Raw genomic sequence first — 19314 nt, 5'->3', positions numbered from 1 at the left:
GGCCATTTTAAATAGCAAAATCACCAGCAAGAAAGCCCCAAAATACGGAAAAGTATGGCAGTTAAATAGACCATGAAAAGAACACTTGTTTACAGTACTCAAACTAAAACTGGCAGGCAGAGTATGGCCTTGTTTAACCTCGGCCGGGTTTAACCTCAGCCACTCATAGTTTTTGCTGCTCTGTGCATGGCCGCAAATGACTACAGAAACACCACAAGTGTTGATGTGGAGGTTACAAATAAATTTTAGTGAGTAAGGAAATGTGCAAATACAGAATCTGTGAACAATGAGGATTGACTATTTCATTTGTTCTACTCTAGGCCTTAGAGATATCAAGATGTCTTGTTAAATGAATTGTGCTAGGATTTGGGGGTAAAGGAGTAAAAGGTATGTCTTCTTCTTCTTTGAAGTTTCTTTAATATAATAGAATGACAGATTAAGACTCTAATTTTATAAGATTGAATTAAGAAGTAAACAGTTGTCTATCACGGGTAACAGGACTTCTGTAAGAAGTTCATTAGTATATTATTGATTCACCCTTCTGCTGTAGTGAGCCTGCCGTATTCCCCCCCTTTTTTTTAACAAAGAGAAAAATGGGTAATTATGTCAGGAATAAAAATTTATAGTAAATAAAATTCAAAGTAAGCTTTTGATGTCAAGTTTAGAAAGGTTATCCACACCAAGATTACATAAAATGAGCTGTTATTTCCTTGTAATAATTTATGTTTACTCTTCTTTTTTTTTAAAAAATGTTTTCTTCCAAGAGCCATTCCATGGGTGCTTATGAAGCCAAATTTATGAAGTCTGACAGGTGTGGCTCTGGCCCCCCTTTTTGCACTTACTGTGACTTCAGGCGAGTTAATAAACTTTTCTGAGCATACTATTTTCTCATTTGTAAAATGGGCATAATGAAGGATATAAATTTCTCCATTGTAAAATGATGATTAGTGTTATGAGGGCGAATTGAGAAAATATGTAAGAACTATTTGGACAAGCAAGAGCCTGGCATACAACGATACCATTGTTTCTTCTTTTCCTCACAGAGGGAGAGTTGATTTTCTAAATACTTGTGTATTAGAGATGATGTTTCTGTTGCCTTCATAGATAAATGTAGCTATAGAACTGTTTAGCCACAACACCCTTCTGTCAAAACTCTTTTAAATATCGCTCTGTTATGTGGCATGTGGTGCCGTAGAGAAATCTGAGGCCAGCCTGTCTTTTCTATGTAAGCAGATGGCCAGTTATCCTGCCTTGATGCCATAATACTTGAAATCTTTCATTTGATCAAATTCTGTGTATTTAAGTTCAGTATTTTTTCCTTGGGAAACTCACTAGTCTTTTCATTAAGTTTGCTGTAGCAGGTGAGTTCTTTCAAATATAATTTATGTCTATTTTCTGTATAGGAAAGTTTTGATCCCCCAAGACAGTATTTCCTGGAATAAAATTTTCGTTCCACTTATTCTGGTCTTCTCTTCAGGAACACTGGTTATCCATAAATGGACTCCTCATTTTCTCTTCATCACCTTTTTTGCATCTCTTCTTTTGAACTCTTTTTTTCTTTGCCCTTTTTCCGAGAAGTTTTCTGAAGTCATAATTCAGTTTGTCTGCAGCAGTAATTCTGCTTCTTAACATGTGCAATGAGGTACTTGCTGTGATTTTTAAAGCTATAATAATATCTCTCCTCCATGGAAGTCGTGTTTCTGGAACTCTGTAGAACACGCCTGTGACCCAGGCGGTAAGCCAATAGGTCTCTGGTCTCTTGAAGTGGTTGGGCAAGTACCACCCTCTAATGTGAACTGAATAGATAGGAAGAAGCAGCCGGCACTTACTGAGGGCCAGTGGCTTAGCTGGGACTCTGCTACTGCACTATTTATTTCTCACAATAGCCTATCAGATGGGTTTATTATGCTTTTTACAGATGAGAAAGCAAGTACTCAGAAAGATTGGGTAACTTGACAAGGTCAGACAGCTAATAAATGCCCGAGCCAAACTTGAAATACCCAAATCTTTGTTTCTTCCATAATACCATTTTCGTCTCATGGTAGTACACATTCCCCCTAGAAAAGCTCCCATTTGGTCTTTCGGTCATAATCTATTTTTTCTCCTTTTTGGCACTACACTCGAATTTCATTGGCTGGGCCTCAGGTCTACAGGGAAGAAATTGAAAATAGAGAATGTTAGAATAAACATTGTAGCAGCAAGAAGTTTCTTGCCAATAGCTGGAGAGTAAGGGAGAACTATAAAAAAGCAGACTAAATTTACTAATTCCAGTAAAAAGTAAAATATACATTTCTGTAACCTCTGAGGGTATTGTTATAATGCTGTATGGTATGTTATTGATATTCATAAATATGCCTTGGGTTCATTAAGGAATGATTGAATTGTATTCACATTTTTAAAAGGAGGCTAACAAATATGCAGCCAACTTAAGAAATTTCAAAATTATAGAAATGTTTTCGATTGTTTGTAATTGCAAAAATATTGAAGCATTGCAAATGACTATCAACAGGAAAATGGATGAATTATATTATAGCTCTACAATGAAATACTTACAATAATGAAAACAGAGATTCATATACGTACATGGATGAATCTTACAAACAGTGAAAAATGCAAGTTGCAAAAAAATGTATGCAATATAATTCCATTTTTCTAAGTTTTAGAAATATTCAAAACTAAACAATATAGTGTTAGAGATCTATGTCTATGTGGTAAAACTATAAAGAAAACCCATATAATGGTAAACACAAAATGCAGAATTGTACTTGTCTCAGGGCAGGGAAAGGTGAAGGTGGTAAAATTGAGTAGGGACACATACATCGGACTTCACAAATATTAGTAATGCTCTATTTCTTAAGCTGGGTATTGGATACCCTGTATTCATTTTATCATCAATATTATTATTTGTAACATATAAAATAAATTTGTATGTATGAAATATTTAATAACAAAAAAAATTTGGTTGTTAAGAGGGTTGTTTTCAGTTATCTAGAAACATAAAAATAACTAGATGACTATATCAAGGAGCTCATTTTTAAACAATATTTATTTATTTACCTAAAGAAATTCCTTTATATTGGAATGTTGGGTACTATTGTACATAAGATGATTTTTATAATGGAGAATTTTCGAAATAGAAGTCAAATCCCCTAAATTGGGATATGCTCTGTGAAAACCTGTCTTCTAAAGTTGGTGGTACTTTAAGAGCAAACTATCAGTAACAAAATGTTGCGTTAAATTCTAGAGAGAATGTCACCTAATTCAGAAAATTTACATGTCGTAATATTTAGTGTTAAACCCTGCAGGTGTTTTAGAAATCTGTGGGGGCATTTTGATTCTTTAGTGGTCATGACTAAGTATCTATATCATAGTACTATTCTATTATACAATATTTAGTTTTTATATTATAGCTGATTATTTTAATTCAGATTATATCTATAGATAAGCTGTGTTATCTTTGAATTTTATTTCAGTATAGCTAAGGAGAGTATTACAAAATATTTGTTATAAAAGAGATGTTGAAACTATTAGGGCTGAAAAAAATCTGTACCCACTTGGAATGAATGGACAAATTTTTCAGAAGGGTTAAGTTCAAGCCAGAAATCTCTAAGAAAAATTAAATTAAGTGAAGATTTAAGAAGCTTGATGTACTTGCCCATTGTGTTTGTATTTTAATTGCATTATAATCTATGATTAATCTAATGCAGATTGACATGTATAATTAAGAAGAAAAATCTATTAATTTTTATTTCTTGCTTATAAATAAATGGGTTTAGCTTCCCTTTGGTTAAAACTTAGAAGACAAATATTTCTCATTGAGAAATATTTTTTCATACGAAATGATTTTTATTGTCGTCTGTAATTTTGGGAGGGAGTGAGTATTGGGTTCTGTTTTGTTTTCTACTTCTTTTTAATAGGGGGTTTGGGAACACAGTGCACTCCGATGCCTTGTATGAGGGTCCCTCTTTACTTTTCCTGGAAACTAATCTCCTTAAAAGCTAATACCCAAATCAAACAATGTGCCCTTTTCAGTGCTGAATAAAAATAGGTCAGGAAGGGATTAAAGGACTGGCACTGCATTAAAGTGAAGCAATGAAAGTTTTACTCTCTAAGCTCCCACTTGTTATGTGAGAACTTATAAAATGCCAGTTAATTCAGACCTTTTCCTCCTGCCTCCTCGGCCTTGCCTCTCAGTATGTAAAAGCCCTTATTGTTCATATATGTATGGAACATTGTTTTCTTAGAAATTTTCCCATTGTGTCTGTTAGAGATACTTTCATATCCATCAGCATTGAGTCCGGCTTTCTTCACCATGTATTTAATCAATGAGGAAACTTCCGTCGACTTTTCGTGTATTCACTTCCTCAGTTCCTGCTGCCGTTCCTTCTTCATTCACCTCTCCTTTTCCCTTAAATATCTGATGGTCAGCACCGTGCCCTGAGTAGCTTTAGGGTTCTTAATAGGCTTCAGGTTACCAAAGTGTTTGATTCAATAAACATATTTAAAAATGTACTAGGTACAAGGGGCTCTAGAGTCAGTTGCAGACTTGGATAAGATACTACAGTTTGAAGTCTCATTGAGAATCCCTTCAAGTAAGCCTGCGATTACTGCACTACAAGCATCAATTTCATCCACTTGTGAAAATAGCTATGTGACTTTGGGGATGGTATCTAAATTTTGGGAACCTCTTTTATTCATATGGAAAATGAAAGATAAAATGCAAACCTCTTATATCATTTTATATAAGTAGTTTCGATACAAGTAGTAATGTATACAGAGTACTTGGTGTGGTATTCCCAGTAGGAGATTATGATAAATGGTTTCTATTCTAATACTATTGTATTTGGTCAGTTAACCATGTTCATTATCTCTACTTTATCTGTTTTTCCTACTCTCAACTATGAATTATAATAGGATATCCAAGTCTCCATTTTGTTTTGCCTACAAAATGACTGGATTAGATGGAGTTAGTTATAGGGTTTCTTCCATCTTTATAATTATATAGATTTTTCTAAGGAAGTGAGTCCTTAGTACTACTAATCCTTATATAAGATTTTCGAGTCATATCATATCTTTCCTCTTCATACTTTCAGTACTTCCTCCAATAATTCGTGGATTAGAAATGAAAAATGAAAACAAACAGAATTCTACATGCTTCCATCAGCAAATGTATCATCACACCAGCTTCCGTATCCTCACACTACAGGTGCTCCTGCCCTATTCCCATTTAAGCCCAAACCTTTCACTGTGCGCTGTATCTCATCCCCTCATCCCCCCCCCCCCCCAGTAGTTTTTCTTTTTCTCCTGGATCATGCCTATCATATTTTTAAAATGCTGAAATGTCTTTCTTTTTTTTTTTAAATGTTTTCTTACCTTACTTAGTCCTATAGCTGCCATTCCATTTACCTGCTCCCCTTTAGAACAGTATGTCTTAAAAGTCTATGCTGTCATCTTCTCTTTCTCCACTCTCTGCCCTATCTTTTGTTAAAATTTACAAACCTACTTTTTTTAAGTTGCATAAGTATACAATGAATGCCCGTGTAGCTTTCATATAGATTCACCAAATTTTACTAATTTGTTTTACTTACTTTATATCTAATACAATTATTTTCCTGCGGAAAATAACTTGAGAGATCCTTGCAGAATTGTGACATTTCACCCCAACATACTTCCTCACATATGTCCTAAGAATAAGGGCATTCTCCTATAAACCACAATCCAATAATTACAGGGAGTTTGACATTAATGTAATAATATTATCAAAATTACTGGCCATACTCAATTTCTCCCAATTGCTCAATAATGCTCTCTGTTTCTTTCATAACCAGTTTCTATTAAGGATGATGCATTGCTTTTATTTATCATATATCTATAGTCTTTTTAAATCTAGAATCCTAGCCTTATAAATATTTTTTCTTTTATGACATTGACTGTATTTAAAGAATCTAGACTAAATATTTTGCAGAATATCCTCAATTTGAATTTATCTGTTTCCTCTATTAGACAGAGGTTAAACTGTTGGCAAGTCTACAATAAAATGACCTCTAAACATTTTTGGCAAGCATACTATGGAGTTGATGTTGTACCCCTCTGAGTACACCTTAGCAGCTACCACAAGATACCAGTTTGACACATTATTTGTGATAAGTTTGATCACTTGTTTAAGATGGTGTCTCTCAGATTTCTCCATCATAAAGGTACTGATTTCCCTTTGTAATAATAAATAATCTCTGGTAAGCTATTTTGAAACTGCCTTGTTCCCCAGTAGATTTTCACCAAGGGTTTTAGCATCCATTGCTGATTCTGACCCAAACCAGTTATTACTATGGTCATTACAAAATGGCAATTTCCTGCTTCTGTTGTGCTTGTACATTTATTAGTTGTTCTTGTCTCTTGAACCCACAATAATCAGGCTTCTCCATCATCAGTCCATCACTCCATTGGCTGTGAAGGTCGCCAGTGACTTCCATTTACTTGATCTAATGGGCAAGTCTTAGTCCTTACTTTCCCAGGTACATCAGCTGCATTTGACAAAATCAACCATTCTCATCTCCTTGAAATACTTTCTTTAGTTGGCCTCTGAGAAAGCAATAGATTGACACCTTATTGGTCTCCTTTGTTGGTTCTTCTTCAGCTTCCAAATCTGTAAACATGGGAAAACCTCAGGATTTAGTCTTCATACCTCTACAACAAGTCAACATGCGGCACTTGGATTCTTCTAGTTGCTCAGGCCCGACTTTCTGGAGTCATATTTGACTTCTCCCTGCCCTCTATATCGAGCACATCAGAAAATTCTGTCAGCTTTATTTTTAAAATATATACTAACCCTAACCACATCTCACACCTTCCCTTGCTGCATCCTTAGTCTGAGCAGCTCTCCTGTCTGGCCTTGACTACTACAGCGTCCTAATCAGATTCCCCACTTCTACCCCTGCTTGCCCAGAGAAAACCTTTTATAAAGGTCAAGTAACGTTACAAAATCCATCTAATTCCAAATGAAATCCAAAGTTCTTACATAGATTCTAAAGCCTTCCATTCTCTGGCCTCTGGCTACTTCAACCTTCTCTTCTGCCAGTCTCCTGTTTACTGACTCTATTTGTTATAACACCTTTTTTTCTGGACACCTCTTTTCCAAGATAATCTGTATACATCACTTCATTCAGATCTCAAATGTCACCTTATCAGAAAGACCTCTTCAGATTTTCCTTTCCAGAATAATTCTCCTCTCCCTCTTTGTGTTCCTCCTCTGTTTCTTTTTTCTTAGCTTGCATAGTACACATTCATTTACTTTGTGTGTATTGTCTGTCTACCCACTGGAATGTGTGTTCCATGGCAGCAGGGACCACTCTACCCCGGCCCTTAGAGCAGTGCTTAGCACATAGTAGGCACCTAATATTTGTTAATTGGCTGTTGGAATTCCTCTTATCTTCTATTAATGATGAAAAGAAAATGATTTTTTTCTACTACCAGTAAAAGTTTTAGTTTAATAACTGCTTTTCTTTCCTCTTGACACATTGTTTTACAGTATACTTTAGAAAAAAATATTTTTCTGTGGGTTGTATAAATTAATGTTATTTATAGTTTTGCTGCTACTTTTCACTAATCCCAATATGTTTTTCTCAGTGTTTGGATAGGATTCCTTAAAGGCAACTAAAATTCTCATATCTTAACCTAGTATTTTTTTTATTATAAATGAAAAGTACAAAGTCTTTTACTAAATCACCCATTTATGAATTTTAAAGCCTGTCAATACAACAGTATTTATTTTAATGTCCTACATAATTCTCTAGGAAGTCTACCTGTTTTCCACTAGCTTATAAAGGGAGAAAGTTCTCAATTCTTTTATTAACTTGAAATAAAAAAACCAATCACATGTTTATAAGATTAAATTAATGAAATGTTGATTACCATCTCCTGGAGTTTTTAGGTATATACGTTTGGTTTCTCTATGTATCATATATATGGGATCTATACAATGACAGGAAATACATAAGCCTCCAAATCCGGTTTTAGCAGTACTTGGAAGTGACCAAGATACGCATTTCTGTCTTACAGAGTGAAGAAATTCACATGCCTGTTTTGTGGGAATGCAGATGTGCAGGCGTTATTCATAAATGCCCTGTGCTACCATGTCTATATCCTGAACATCAGATGATAGATTTTCGGCTATTCATGTGCAGATATTTAGATTATATGGTCCATTAGCTTATATTGTATATTTCACTGGGCATTCATAAATGTTCATTTTAAGCATTATCCTCAAGGGTTCTCATAAGCAATTGGCTATATCAGTATATTATTAAACTTGCATCTAGATGAACTGTGGCAAACACTCCTTATGACTTTGTGTTCTCACAATATCTTAAAAGTTTACATTAAATATGTCACTTCATTTTTTTACCTAACTAATAGTAGGTCCACCTGTATCTGTTGTTTTACTTTCTGTGGTTCCAGTTACCCAGTCCAAAAATATTAAATGGGAACTTCTAGAAATAAACAACTCCTAAGTTTTCAGTTGCAGGGGGGAAATCTCAGGCTGTCCTGCTCCTTCCAGCCGGGACGTGAACTATCGCTTTGTCCCGCACGCGGAAGCTGTGTCTGCTCCCCACTGTTAGCCTTTAGTCTCTTAGCAGCCAGCTCCCTTATCAGACCACCTGCTGTGGTATCTCAGTGCTTGTGTTCAAGGAACCCTTATTTTACTTAATAACGACCCCAAAGCATAAGCCTTGTGATGCTGGTAATTCGTATATGCCAAAGAGAAGCTGTAAAGCGCTTCCTTTGAGTGAAAAGGTGAAAGTTCTCAACTTAGCAAGGGAAGAAAAACACCAATCGTATGCTAAAGTTGCTAAGATTATGGTTGGAATGAATCTTCTATCCATGAAAGAAGGTATTTTGAGAGAGAGAGAGACAGAGACCACGTTCACATCACTTTCCTTACAGTATATTGTTATAATTGTTCTATTTTATTATACTTATTGTTGTTAATTTCTTACTGTGCCAAATTTACAAATTAAACTTTATTATAGGCATGTATGTATAGGAAAAAGCCATAGTACCCATAGGTTCCGTACTACCTGAGGTTTTAGCTTCCACGGGGGGTCTTAGAACATATCCCCATGGACAAGGGAGGACTGGTTAATGTAATACTCAAGAAAAAATATAATGATAGCTAACATCCTTGAGCTTCTAAACATAGCTTTTATAACTCACTGTCAAGAAAAAATGTTTTTGGTGCCTCTTGTTTCTTTTTATTGCTGACTCAGTGACTTGAGCTGAACCAGCATGTGACTGGGTTTTTGTGTTAAGTACTTTCTGGAGTCCCTGGGAAATAGTTGTCCTGAGGTGGAATGGTTGTAGCCTAAAGAATCTGTTCCATGTCTTTGTTACCTCACTGCATTCATTGGGACTGAATTTGAAGGGTAAGTAAGCATTTTTAGGACAGGACGAAGCAGTATTTCCTAAAGTGAATTCCTAAAATATTTCCTAAAGAGAATTAGTAACAGCATGTAGTTGTCAAGCATTTGTGGGAAATACTGTGTTTCTACACTGGTTCTTTTTCCGCCCCCTCCCAATATCTCTTAATATTTTGAGGGACAAATGTTCCCCGTTTGGAATTCCTGGGATACTGGTATTCAGGACAAAGCAATGTCGGAAACATCAGAAAGATGATAGAGCCGGGTGTGTTTGGAGAATAACCGGTGGTTATTCTGCCCAGATGTTGCTGAGAATATCAGAGTGAAGGGTTGGGAGGAAGTGAGCTGGGCCAGACAATGTAGTCTCAGTTTTTAAAATCTACTCTCTCAGAAGCGGGGAGCCACTGAAGACTTTTAGAAAGGGAAGTGGCACGAACACGCTTGCATTTTTAAAAGAATGGGCATGAGCCTTGCCAGTGTGGCTCCGTTGGTTGAGCACCCTCACAGGCACCAACAGGTAGCCGATTGATTCCCAGTCAGGGCACATGCCCAGGTTGCTGGCTTAATCCCCAGCAGGCGGCGTGCAGGAGGCAGCCAGTCGATGTTTCTCTCTAATTGATGTTTCTGTCTCTCCCTCTTCCCTTCGTGTCTCTCTTTAAAAAAAAAATCATAAAGGTGTTAAAAAGCCTATTTAAAAAAAAAAAGAAGAGTGGGCATGAAAGGGTGAGACTATAGGGCAGAGTGTTTAATTCAAAGACTAATGCGGTAATAAAGGTGAGAAATAATAAGAATGTGAACTGAGGATATGGCTGTGGGTGGAGAAGGAAGACTAGATGATAGTACCATTAACAAATAGAGAAGAGACCAAAAAGGAAACATGTTTCATGATGGAAGATAAATGGTTTGGTTGTTTTGGACATGTTGGGTTTGAGGTCCCTGAATGGCATAGACAGAGATACTAAGGGTGCAATTGGAAAATCCTGATTGATCAGCATCTGAGGTAGAGCTCCGAGAGCAGTGTGAGCTGAACTATAGATCTAGCTGTCGTTGGTATAGATACGGTATTTCAAACTGTAAGAGGGGGAAAAGAGAGAAGAGGGATAAGACACATCTTTCTAATAAGAAAAGTTTACCCATCCCAACTTACTTCAAATTTACTTCCAGTTTCTTCTGTTCTGAGTTTCTGGAAATTCTTTTTAATAATCAGCAGAACATGGGAAGCATTCCTTTAACAAACAGATGTCAAGGGTGCTGGGATTATTTTGGTGATTTGGTGGGTTGGTTGTGCATATGTACCTGTGTGCATACCATGCTATAGTTTTTAACCAGCTATTGACCATTATTTTTGCACTTTAAAGTCTAAGCAGGGAAGACATAGGAATATTAGTATTAATTGAACCTTGGTTATGACCAAAAGGAGCACTTGCCCTGAATATACGATAACCACCAAGATTAAAGGCATTTATACACATATGCTTCAATGCCAGCACTCCCACCACATGTCGTTTCCCTGAAAAATGTACTCTAGCGTGCTTTTCACGCTGATGCTGAGATCAGAATTAAGTATATTATCAAAATATAAACAAATGATATTCAGTAGTGATGCAAATCTTCTAGTGTCAAAATACAGATGAAACATACATCTGTACCACATATGGGAGGAGCATAGTACACGCTAAAATAGAAAAAAGTTATGTTTTTTTTTTTTTTTTCAAAAAACGGTAGTAAACTTTACTAATATCTAACAGAAAAAATGATAGTCCTATATATATTTGGGTCCTGTTAAAAATATTTTACTGCTAAGGGTTTGTGATTCCTGGGGTAGCAGATGTGGTAGATAGGAACACAGCCCTGGAGTAAGATTGGCAGTATTCAAACTGGCTTCCCCATGGAGTAACCGTGTGACCAGGGCTATTCACCTGACTGCAGCAACAGGACCCACCTTGGGACAAAGCACTGAAATAACAAAACATGCTTAGTACACAGTGGTCACTCAGCAGTGCTAACGCCAGCAAAGAAGGATACCCATTCAGTGACTTTATATATATTCATGGTGAGGATAAATGTATAGAATTGTCATTTTCTTCCCCGAACATCACTGGCTCCTCTCCAGCTGGAGGCGGCACAGGCACTTCCCTTTGTCGGGAGTCCCTAGTCTCTTGTTTCCATAGCTAGCTTCTTATTCAGACCTGCTTCATGACCTGCTCAGTGAGGCTTTTTCAGGCTACTTAATCTGAGACGCCCACGGTCAGTATCAACCGTATCATTTTATTTGAATTCTCTCTATATAATCTACCACTTGATTTAATTTTTGTTGTTAAACTCCATTCACTGGAATATAAGAATCTCCCTTGTTTTCCATTGTGTTCTAGCACCTCGATCGAGGCCAGACATGTGAGTGCTTAAAAAAAAAAATTGCTAAGTTAATGAATCACTCTGCAGAGATTATAATGAAAGAGTCAGAGAAAGGGAGGGAGATTCAAAATTCCGGTTTAGGAAAAAATGTCCTTTCCTGCCTTCACTTGCCCTGCCCAGGCCCTGAACCAATGTATCCGTATGTCAGTAGACTCCGACCTCCGAACTGGTGCAGTTTCAATGCAGCCTCTTGCTCTTTTAGAACTGTCCTCTCTTGTGACTTAGGATAAGCCCTGGCCGCCTACATGTCCCTGTGGCACAAGCTTCCTCTTCCTAGTGCTTTTTATTTCTCCCTTTCCGTCAACCCTACTGGCGAGGCCACTGCTAAAGACTACTCTTGCCCGGCCGGGCGTGGCTCAGTGGTTGAGCATCGACCTAGGACCCAGGAGATCGTGGTTCGGTTCCTGGTCAGGGCACATGCCTGGGTTGCGGACTCTCAGCCGATCAATGACGACTCTCTCATCATTGATGTTTCAACTCTCTCTCTCCCTCTCCCTTCCTCTCTCTGTAATCAATAAAGATACATTAAAAAAAAAAAAAAAAAAAAAGACTATTCTTGCTGGACCTGTGTAGATATCAATACTTGTCCCAATTCAGTCCCTTTTGAATACTGATTTGGATCACTGCCCCCATTCCTACCCATGCCTATAGCTGGGTTAGTTCCCACAGTCTTCTTCTTTCCACCATCCCTTGCTGCTGAGATCCCAGCATTCTTTACAGTTAGGCCCACAAGGTTTAGGACCATTAAAAAGATGAAAGGAAGAGTAGGACTGGATTCAAGACTGCCTTTTGAGGTTTATACAATGCCTATGTAACTTGTAACAGATACCACTGCCCTGGAGTGTTAACCCTCAGGTATAATAACCGTTATTTCTCTATTTTGGTTATTGTCACAGTATCCAGGACCGCCTCATGTACAGGTAGGTGCCCCAATAAATACTACTCCTGGATGATAATCCTTACAAGCCCAGTGCTAGGGTGTCGTTCTGATGCTCTTTTGCTGCATAAATAACCGCTACAAAGCTTAGTGCCTTTAAATAGCAATCACTGATTTTATTCACAAATCTGCAACGTAAGTAGGGCTTGGTGGGAAAGCTTGCCGTCTGCATAGCATCCGCTGGGGAAGCTGGGCTCCCTGACGTGGTGCTGTGTTTTCAGAGCAAGTGTCCCAACACACAGGAAGTGGAAGCTGCCAGACAGAAGCAGGCAGTGTCGCTCTGTGTGACACTGGGCAAGTAGTCCTGGAGCTCAGCTTTAAGGGAATAGACACGCCTCCTGATGGGTGGAGCCTCATATTACAGTATTCATATTATCAAAGAATTTGGGGCATGTCATCTTAGATATTCACCATTTTCATTTATTTTATTAAAATACACTAAAAAATCAAACAAGAAACCTGTGGGTCAGATCATAGTAGGAATTAGAATAGTATACACAAACGAAGCTATTTAAAAAAAATCGCCTGACTCTGGAAAAGCAAGCACTCAACATTTTGAGCTACTGGATATATCATTTACCCTAAATACTGTGAAACACAACACATTAAGAGTCAAATTGAGGGTTATTTGAATAATCTCAAGAAGGTAATGTAACTACTAAGCTACCTTAGTGTTGTTAACTCCAGCCTCTGAAAAAGAGGAAGAAATAAATACCTAAACTGTTCTCTAGAGTTAACATTTTTGTTCTAAAGCATTTGAGTTTGGTCTTGTGGGCCACCTGGAAGATATTGTGAACTTTTATAAAAAACTGAATTCCAGAGCAAAGTAACGTTTACTCTGTTTGGTGGTGTAAATAGTATTTGAACGAAATGAAAATATATGTATTCAGTTAACTCTGGGATCTGGTATTCTGAAGTCAGAATGTGTAATTCATCTTAGAGGGGGGAAAAGTAACAAAAATAGGAAGGTTATAAAATTTCCACTATTCATTGTAACCTCTTCTATAATAAACAAAGCAGAGGTTTTGATTTGGCAAATAATGTGACTATACCTTCCCCAACTTTTGCCCCACGTTTCGCCTAAATATTTTTTAATTGTTGGCTTTCTAAAAGATGCTCTAGAATTAGACAGGAAGAGGTAAAGGTGCATGCTATTTCTGGTCAGCATCTGCTGTGCTGGAACATGAAAGATCTTCCCAATCTATTTTCATTTCTTTCCTCCTGGATAATCCGATTTTGCATCAAATTGATTGCTCGGCCTCTCCATGTCACTTTTCTTTCAATAAAAAAGGTCGCTTATAGTCCCAAGGTGGGGAAATGGTCTCTTTTTGTGAAGGGTAACACTCAAAGGCCAGTCCATTAAATGAAGTGACCTGTCAGACCTCCAAATAATGCCTGAGTGGTGTGTTCCAAAATGCTGAAGTTCAAAATTTAAATTGATGCTTTTTACTGGTGGGCCTGCTCTTGGAGATTTTATTTAGAAGAAAAACTGAAATAAAATGTGTTTTATGGCTGACTCTGAAGGATTAATTTTTTTCCCCAAGATGTAATTACTAGGGAAATCCCTCACTTCCCAGATAGAAAGCACCTCATGTCCTTGAACTCTCACGCATAAAAAAAGACACCAGCACTGAAATTCTGAAATCAGTCATCCGTTTAAGAAACAGCAGGTCACGTTGGAAAGGAGACTGAACCTGAAGTTAGACATCCTTAGTTAGAGCCCCAGCTTCGCCGCTTACCAGTTGTGTGTGTCTCTGAGCAAGTGCTGTTTGAGCAGCCCCTTTACTGTTTGGTGTCCTCATTTGTAGAGTAAGGACACTGTCACCCACTGTGGCGTCCTGACAGAGCTCTGAGGTTAGACGGTGTATCCAATGAGCAAGTGCTTGATAAATTTTAAAGCATCATATAAATAGGAAGTATTAGCAATCACTTCAGAAGCTTTGATGAAAATATATGGATTTTTGTAAGTTGTGGTTGTTAACATTTCACTATAAATACATCATACAGTGTAGTTAATAAGATACATTTTCTAAGCTCAAATATAATGAATGTCTCATACTAATTAAACAAGGTATAACTTCATTAAGGACAGCAACCAAGGGTTATACGTCTCTTTGTCCCTAACATTGTCTAGAACAGTTCTGTGTAAGTCAAGTTGATTGGTTGTTGATTTGTTGGCTGAGTGACCGATTGAGAAAGATATTTCTAAAGCCATTATTCCTCATTTTACAGAGGAATAAATCGGCCTTTTTAACATTTTGAATTTCCAGTTAAAAATTATTGGGTCCTCAAATAGTATATATAACTGCCAGGGGGAAAATGCCGTCTCACTGTTACCCTGCTGCGGATTTCACAGGCAGCACCGCGGGATGTGTGGATGGGCTGGGCCAGAGGAGGAAGAACAGAGAAAAAACAAGCTGTTTTTCTGTGAAAGTGGAATGAGGGAAACCTTGGTATCTGTAAATAATAGTTGATCAAGCGAGAAAGATTATCTGGGTTTTTAATCTCTTTCACTGAAATCTGCCCTCTTACGTTTTCTTAATCTCGTTCTTATTTTTAAAAGCACATTTGAAACATGTAAAAAGAAATAATTTTATTCATTCTTCTGCAGATATATCCATGGGCTTGACTAATGGCTTTTGAAAGTTCAGATATTTTCATGCTGCTAGGCCTAAGGCATTTCCTTCTTGGAAATACCCTATCTTTAATCTCTAATTGCATTAAATTTCTGCGTCTGACTCATGAGGAAAAAGTTTCAAAGCAGAAGGGGGGGAAGTCCAATTTCTCTCTAAATATAAGAACCATTGACATATTTCAGACAGTGTAACACCTATGTTTCAAGTGTCCTAACCAGAAGAATCCAGTGTAAGGATGCGCCAGTTAAATAAAAAACTGTTTTTGTTTATTATAGATCTCCTTTCTCCAAGGAGATTTAAGCAAGGTGCTGAAATTAGGTAATTTTTACAGTAGGTCTCTGAGGGGCATAGAGGGAAGAGGCCATTACTGTTTTCATTCATCCAAAGCAAGTATTGAACAGTTACTGTTCATGACTCTGAACTTAATGTTTCACTTACTGTTTTCTCTCTTTAGAAGACATTTTTTCCCCCTAGTGGCTATTGAAAGAAAAGTTGGATAAGACTAAAAGTAAAAATAAGCGAAAATAGAGTTCATCCGTGGGTTCCAGTTCTCTGTTCTCCTAGTGGATTATGTGGGACTTGTAATTCATTTACCGACCCGCCGCTCTTCCTGCGCGCTGGCAGTCTGTTCCATGCTCACCGGCGTCTGTTCCACACGCGCCTTCTCAGTCCCCCACCATTCACGTTTCATTTTCTTCGCCTGTCTTTCCCAGGTAAAATGTCCAGTGATCGCGCTTTGAGGAAGCAGCAGCAGTTAAACAACCTTGTGTATGTGGTGACAAATCAGGCCAAACCTGGTGACAAAATTGTGGATTTCTGCAGCGGTGGGGTATGGTGTCTCTTCACGTATCTCTTCAGCCTTTCCTAGACTGTGTGACTTTATGTTATGAGATTGTTATCTCAGAAGGAGCAGGGGCCTTGGGGACCGACTTGAACCTGTTTCTCTTTCTGCCGCTTTCAGGGTCACGTTGGGATTGTGCTCGCTCATACGCTGCCGTTATGCCAGGTAAAGCCTGAGTGACAGATAAGAGAAAACATGGGAAAACGACATGGGTCAGGTAGCGGAGTCTGGCTTATCCCCGCTCTTTGAGTTTATAATCGCTCACCCAGGTCAAGTATGTGGCACAGGCATCCTCTTTTTCCTTTGAATTACACGTCTAAGATTCAGAATCTTAAGGAAACATATGCAAAGTAGCATCACAATAGTTTTCAACTTTTATGAAAGATTTACATTTTAAAATAATTTTTAAAAGAAATAACTATTCCATTGCTAAATAAAATAATGATAAAACTAGTTTAATTGTCAACATAATTTTGTTCTGGAAATGCTAGCTTCTGAAACTCCCTGAGCGTATTCTTTTTTTTTTTTTGATATATCTTTATTGATTTCCGAGAAAGGAAGGGAGAGGGAGAGAGAGAGATAGAAACATCAATGATGAGAGAGTCTTTGATTGGCTGCCTCCTGCATGCCCCCGACTGGGGATCGAGCCCCCAACCCAGGCATGTGCCCTGACTGGGAATCGAACTGCGATCGCCCGGATCCTAGATGGATGCTCAACCGCTGAGCCACGCCCAGCCGCGCCTGAACATATTCTTTTGGTAGCTTGATTTTTATTCATTGTATCGATATTATAACAACATTTTTAGAGAAAAAATAAATAAACCCCAGGCTACCGCACAGATACATGTAACGGTTTTCTTCCCATGTTCTCAATAAGTCCTTGTCTTTGAGGACACTTATTGTTGCAAATTCTAAAAATGCAAATACAGTTTTAGTTGTTTTTATTCAATATTGTATCATAACTGTTTTTCCCTATTGCAAATAGTTGTAAATGTTTCCATTAAAATATCACAAAAATGTGACTCCATAATGTTTTTAAGGAAATGTACCATTATTCACACAATCCTTGTCTCCCTTTATTAGAAGTTTGCTGTTTTTAGTCTTCTGTCGTATTAAGTCATTTCTTTGCAGTGACCATTTTTTAACATAAAAGTCTAGAATTTGATGTCATTTTTCAAAAACTACAATTGAACTGGGGGCACATTCTTTGCTGTGAGCTCTCTAGAAGGTGCAAAATAATTACAGTGATCACTCCACCCCCAGAAGAAAAGAGTGTGGAAGAACTCGTAGACGGGCGTGAATGACATGTCACAGGGCGATGGCAGTTGGAGGGATGGCATTATTATTTTATTTGCTTAGGAAGTAAGGCATAAAATAAATAAGGACTCCTGGGAGAAGCAGGCAGGTGTCTGCCTTATTATTTTAAAAGCAACAATCTCATGGTTGAAATAAGAGGAGAAAGCTCATAGGGGAGAACCCTGGAGAAACAGTCAGGGACACGGTGTCTTTTTTCCCCTCCCTAACAGTTCTCCTGGGAACGGAGACATTCAAACTGGAGAGGGGAAGTCCTGGCTAAAATAAAGAGTGGAAAGCCTTTGACACCAAGTACACTCTTACAGATGGGCTTATTTATACAAAGGATCCAGGGTTTTTCTGTAAAGACAAGCATGAGGAAGAAATTAGGGTAGAACTAGGAATGATAGCGATGAAAGTGACACTTCCACACACTTCTCCATCCAAACGCAGGATCCTCTCCCGTCTTCCTTGGCCTGGATTCCTGTGAGGCTCCTAACTGGTTGGGCTGCCTTCTGCCTCACCCCCGCCAATCCGCACTACACTCTGCAGCAACTGAAACTTAGTTTATCACCCAGGCTCTGGCTCCTGCTGCCCCTCCAGCCTGATTTCCACCCCCACCCCCACCATCACCATCGCACACTGGGCCCCAGCTACACCAACTTTCTCAGTTCTTCAAACGAACAGTGCATTTCTCACCTTGGGCCTTTACACGCGTTTCTCTGTCTGCCTGAAATACTCCTTCACTGCCCCAGCTCATTTCCATTCATTGTCCAAGCCTTGATTAATATGTTACTTCTCTATATTCATTGACTAAAACCTGCCTCAGTCATCAAGTCTCGGTGGTCCGATAACATATTACATGTCTTTATTGAGCACTTATCACTGTATTATAATTGCCTGTTTTACTTACATCACTATGACTGTCAGCTTCAAGAATTCGAGGACCTTGTTCATTTTTGCGCCGTATTATCCAGCATACTTCTTGGCACAGGATAAGGCTCAATATGATATATTCTGTATCATTAAAGTTGTGAAATACAGTAATAATACTTTGCCCTAATGTCTGAATTATGTTCCTGAATATGCTTTGTTTCCTGGGTGAAATCTAGGTTATATTAATAGAAAACAAGGAATTATCATTAATCCGTGCGAAGAAGAGAAGTGACGAGCTAGGTCTAAGCAACGTTTGGTTCATTCAAGCAAATATGGAGTATTTCACAGGAATGTTTAATATTGGGGTAAGTAATGAAGCAATTTCAATTTCCTTAGTGAAACAAATATGAAAAATCATATGCTTTAGAGTAAATAAAGGAGATACTTTTATATTCTTTGGTAAACAAAGAAATGTATAACTTTTCTATTATCTATATAGCATAGCATACTAATGAATATTATTTTATTCATAACACTTTCTCACTACATGATAGAGATAACATTTGTTCCTCAACCAGATAAGAACTTTATTTTCTTCACTGAAGAATCCCCAGTGTCTAAAAACAGTGTTTGACACATAGAAAGTGCTTAAAAATAGCTCGAATGAATGAATGAATGAATGAATGAATGAATGAATGAATTCTAATGAAGATGACTTCCCTTGATTTACTCTACATTTTTAGGAGATAATGAAAGAAAAGAAAAACCAAGAAGGTAACTGAAAAACATGGCTTGTTGGTAATCTGTAAATACTAGAGTTACCTTTAGGTAATTTTTACTGTAGCTAGGATTTGATATCTACATATATTTTTAGCTTCCAGAGACAGAAAATACATTAATCGT

The 19314-nt window shown here is 37.7% G+C and overlaps 1 protein-coding gene across 1 annotated transcript in view; it reads left to right on the top strand.

Annotated features, from left to right (window-relative positions):
• The window catches only part of GSTCD (glutathione S-transferase C-terminal domain containing), a 113539-nt gene that overhangs the window by 67544 nt on the left and 26681 nt on the right, over positions 1 to 19314 (top strand). The window contains exons 6-8 of the mRNA XM_016223620.2: positions 16115 to 16230; positions 16363 to 16407; positions 18648 to 18776. Of these exons, the coding sequence (XP_016079106.2) occupies positions 16115 to 16230; positions 16363 to 16407; positions 18648 to 18776 (290 nt within the window). The remainder of the gene's footprint in view (positions 1 to 16114; positions 16231 to 16362; positions 16408 to 18647; positions 18777 to 19314) is intronic.

The sequence above is a fragment of the Miniopterus natalensis genome, chromosome 1, assembly GCF_054644295.1.
Source record: "Miniopterus natalensis isolate mMinNat1 chromosome 1, mMinNat1.hap1, whole genome shotgun sequence".
In the NCBI taxonomy this organism is placed as follows: Eukaryota; Metazoa; Chordata; class Mammalia; order Chiroptera; family Miniopteridae; genus Miniopterus; species Miniopterus natalensis.
The sequence above is the reverse complement of the archived record's forward strand: the minus strand, read 5'-3'. Positions and strand labels throughout refer to the sequence as shown.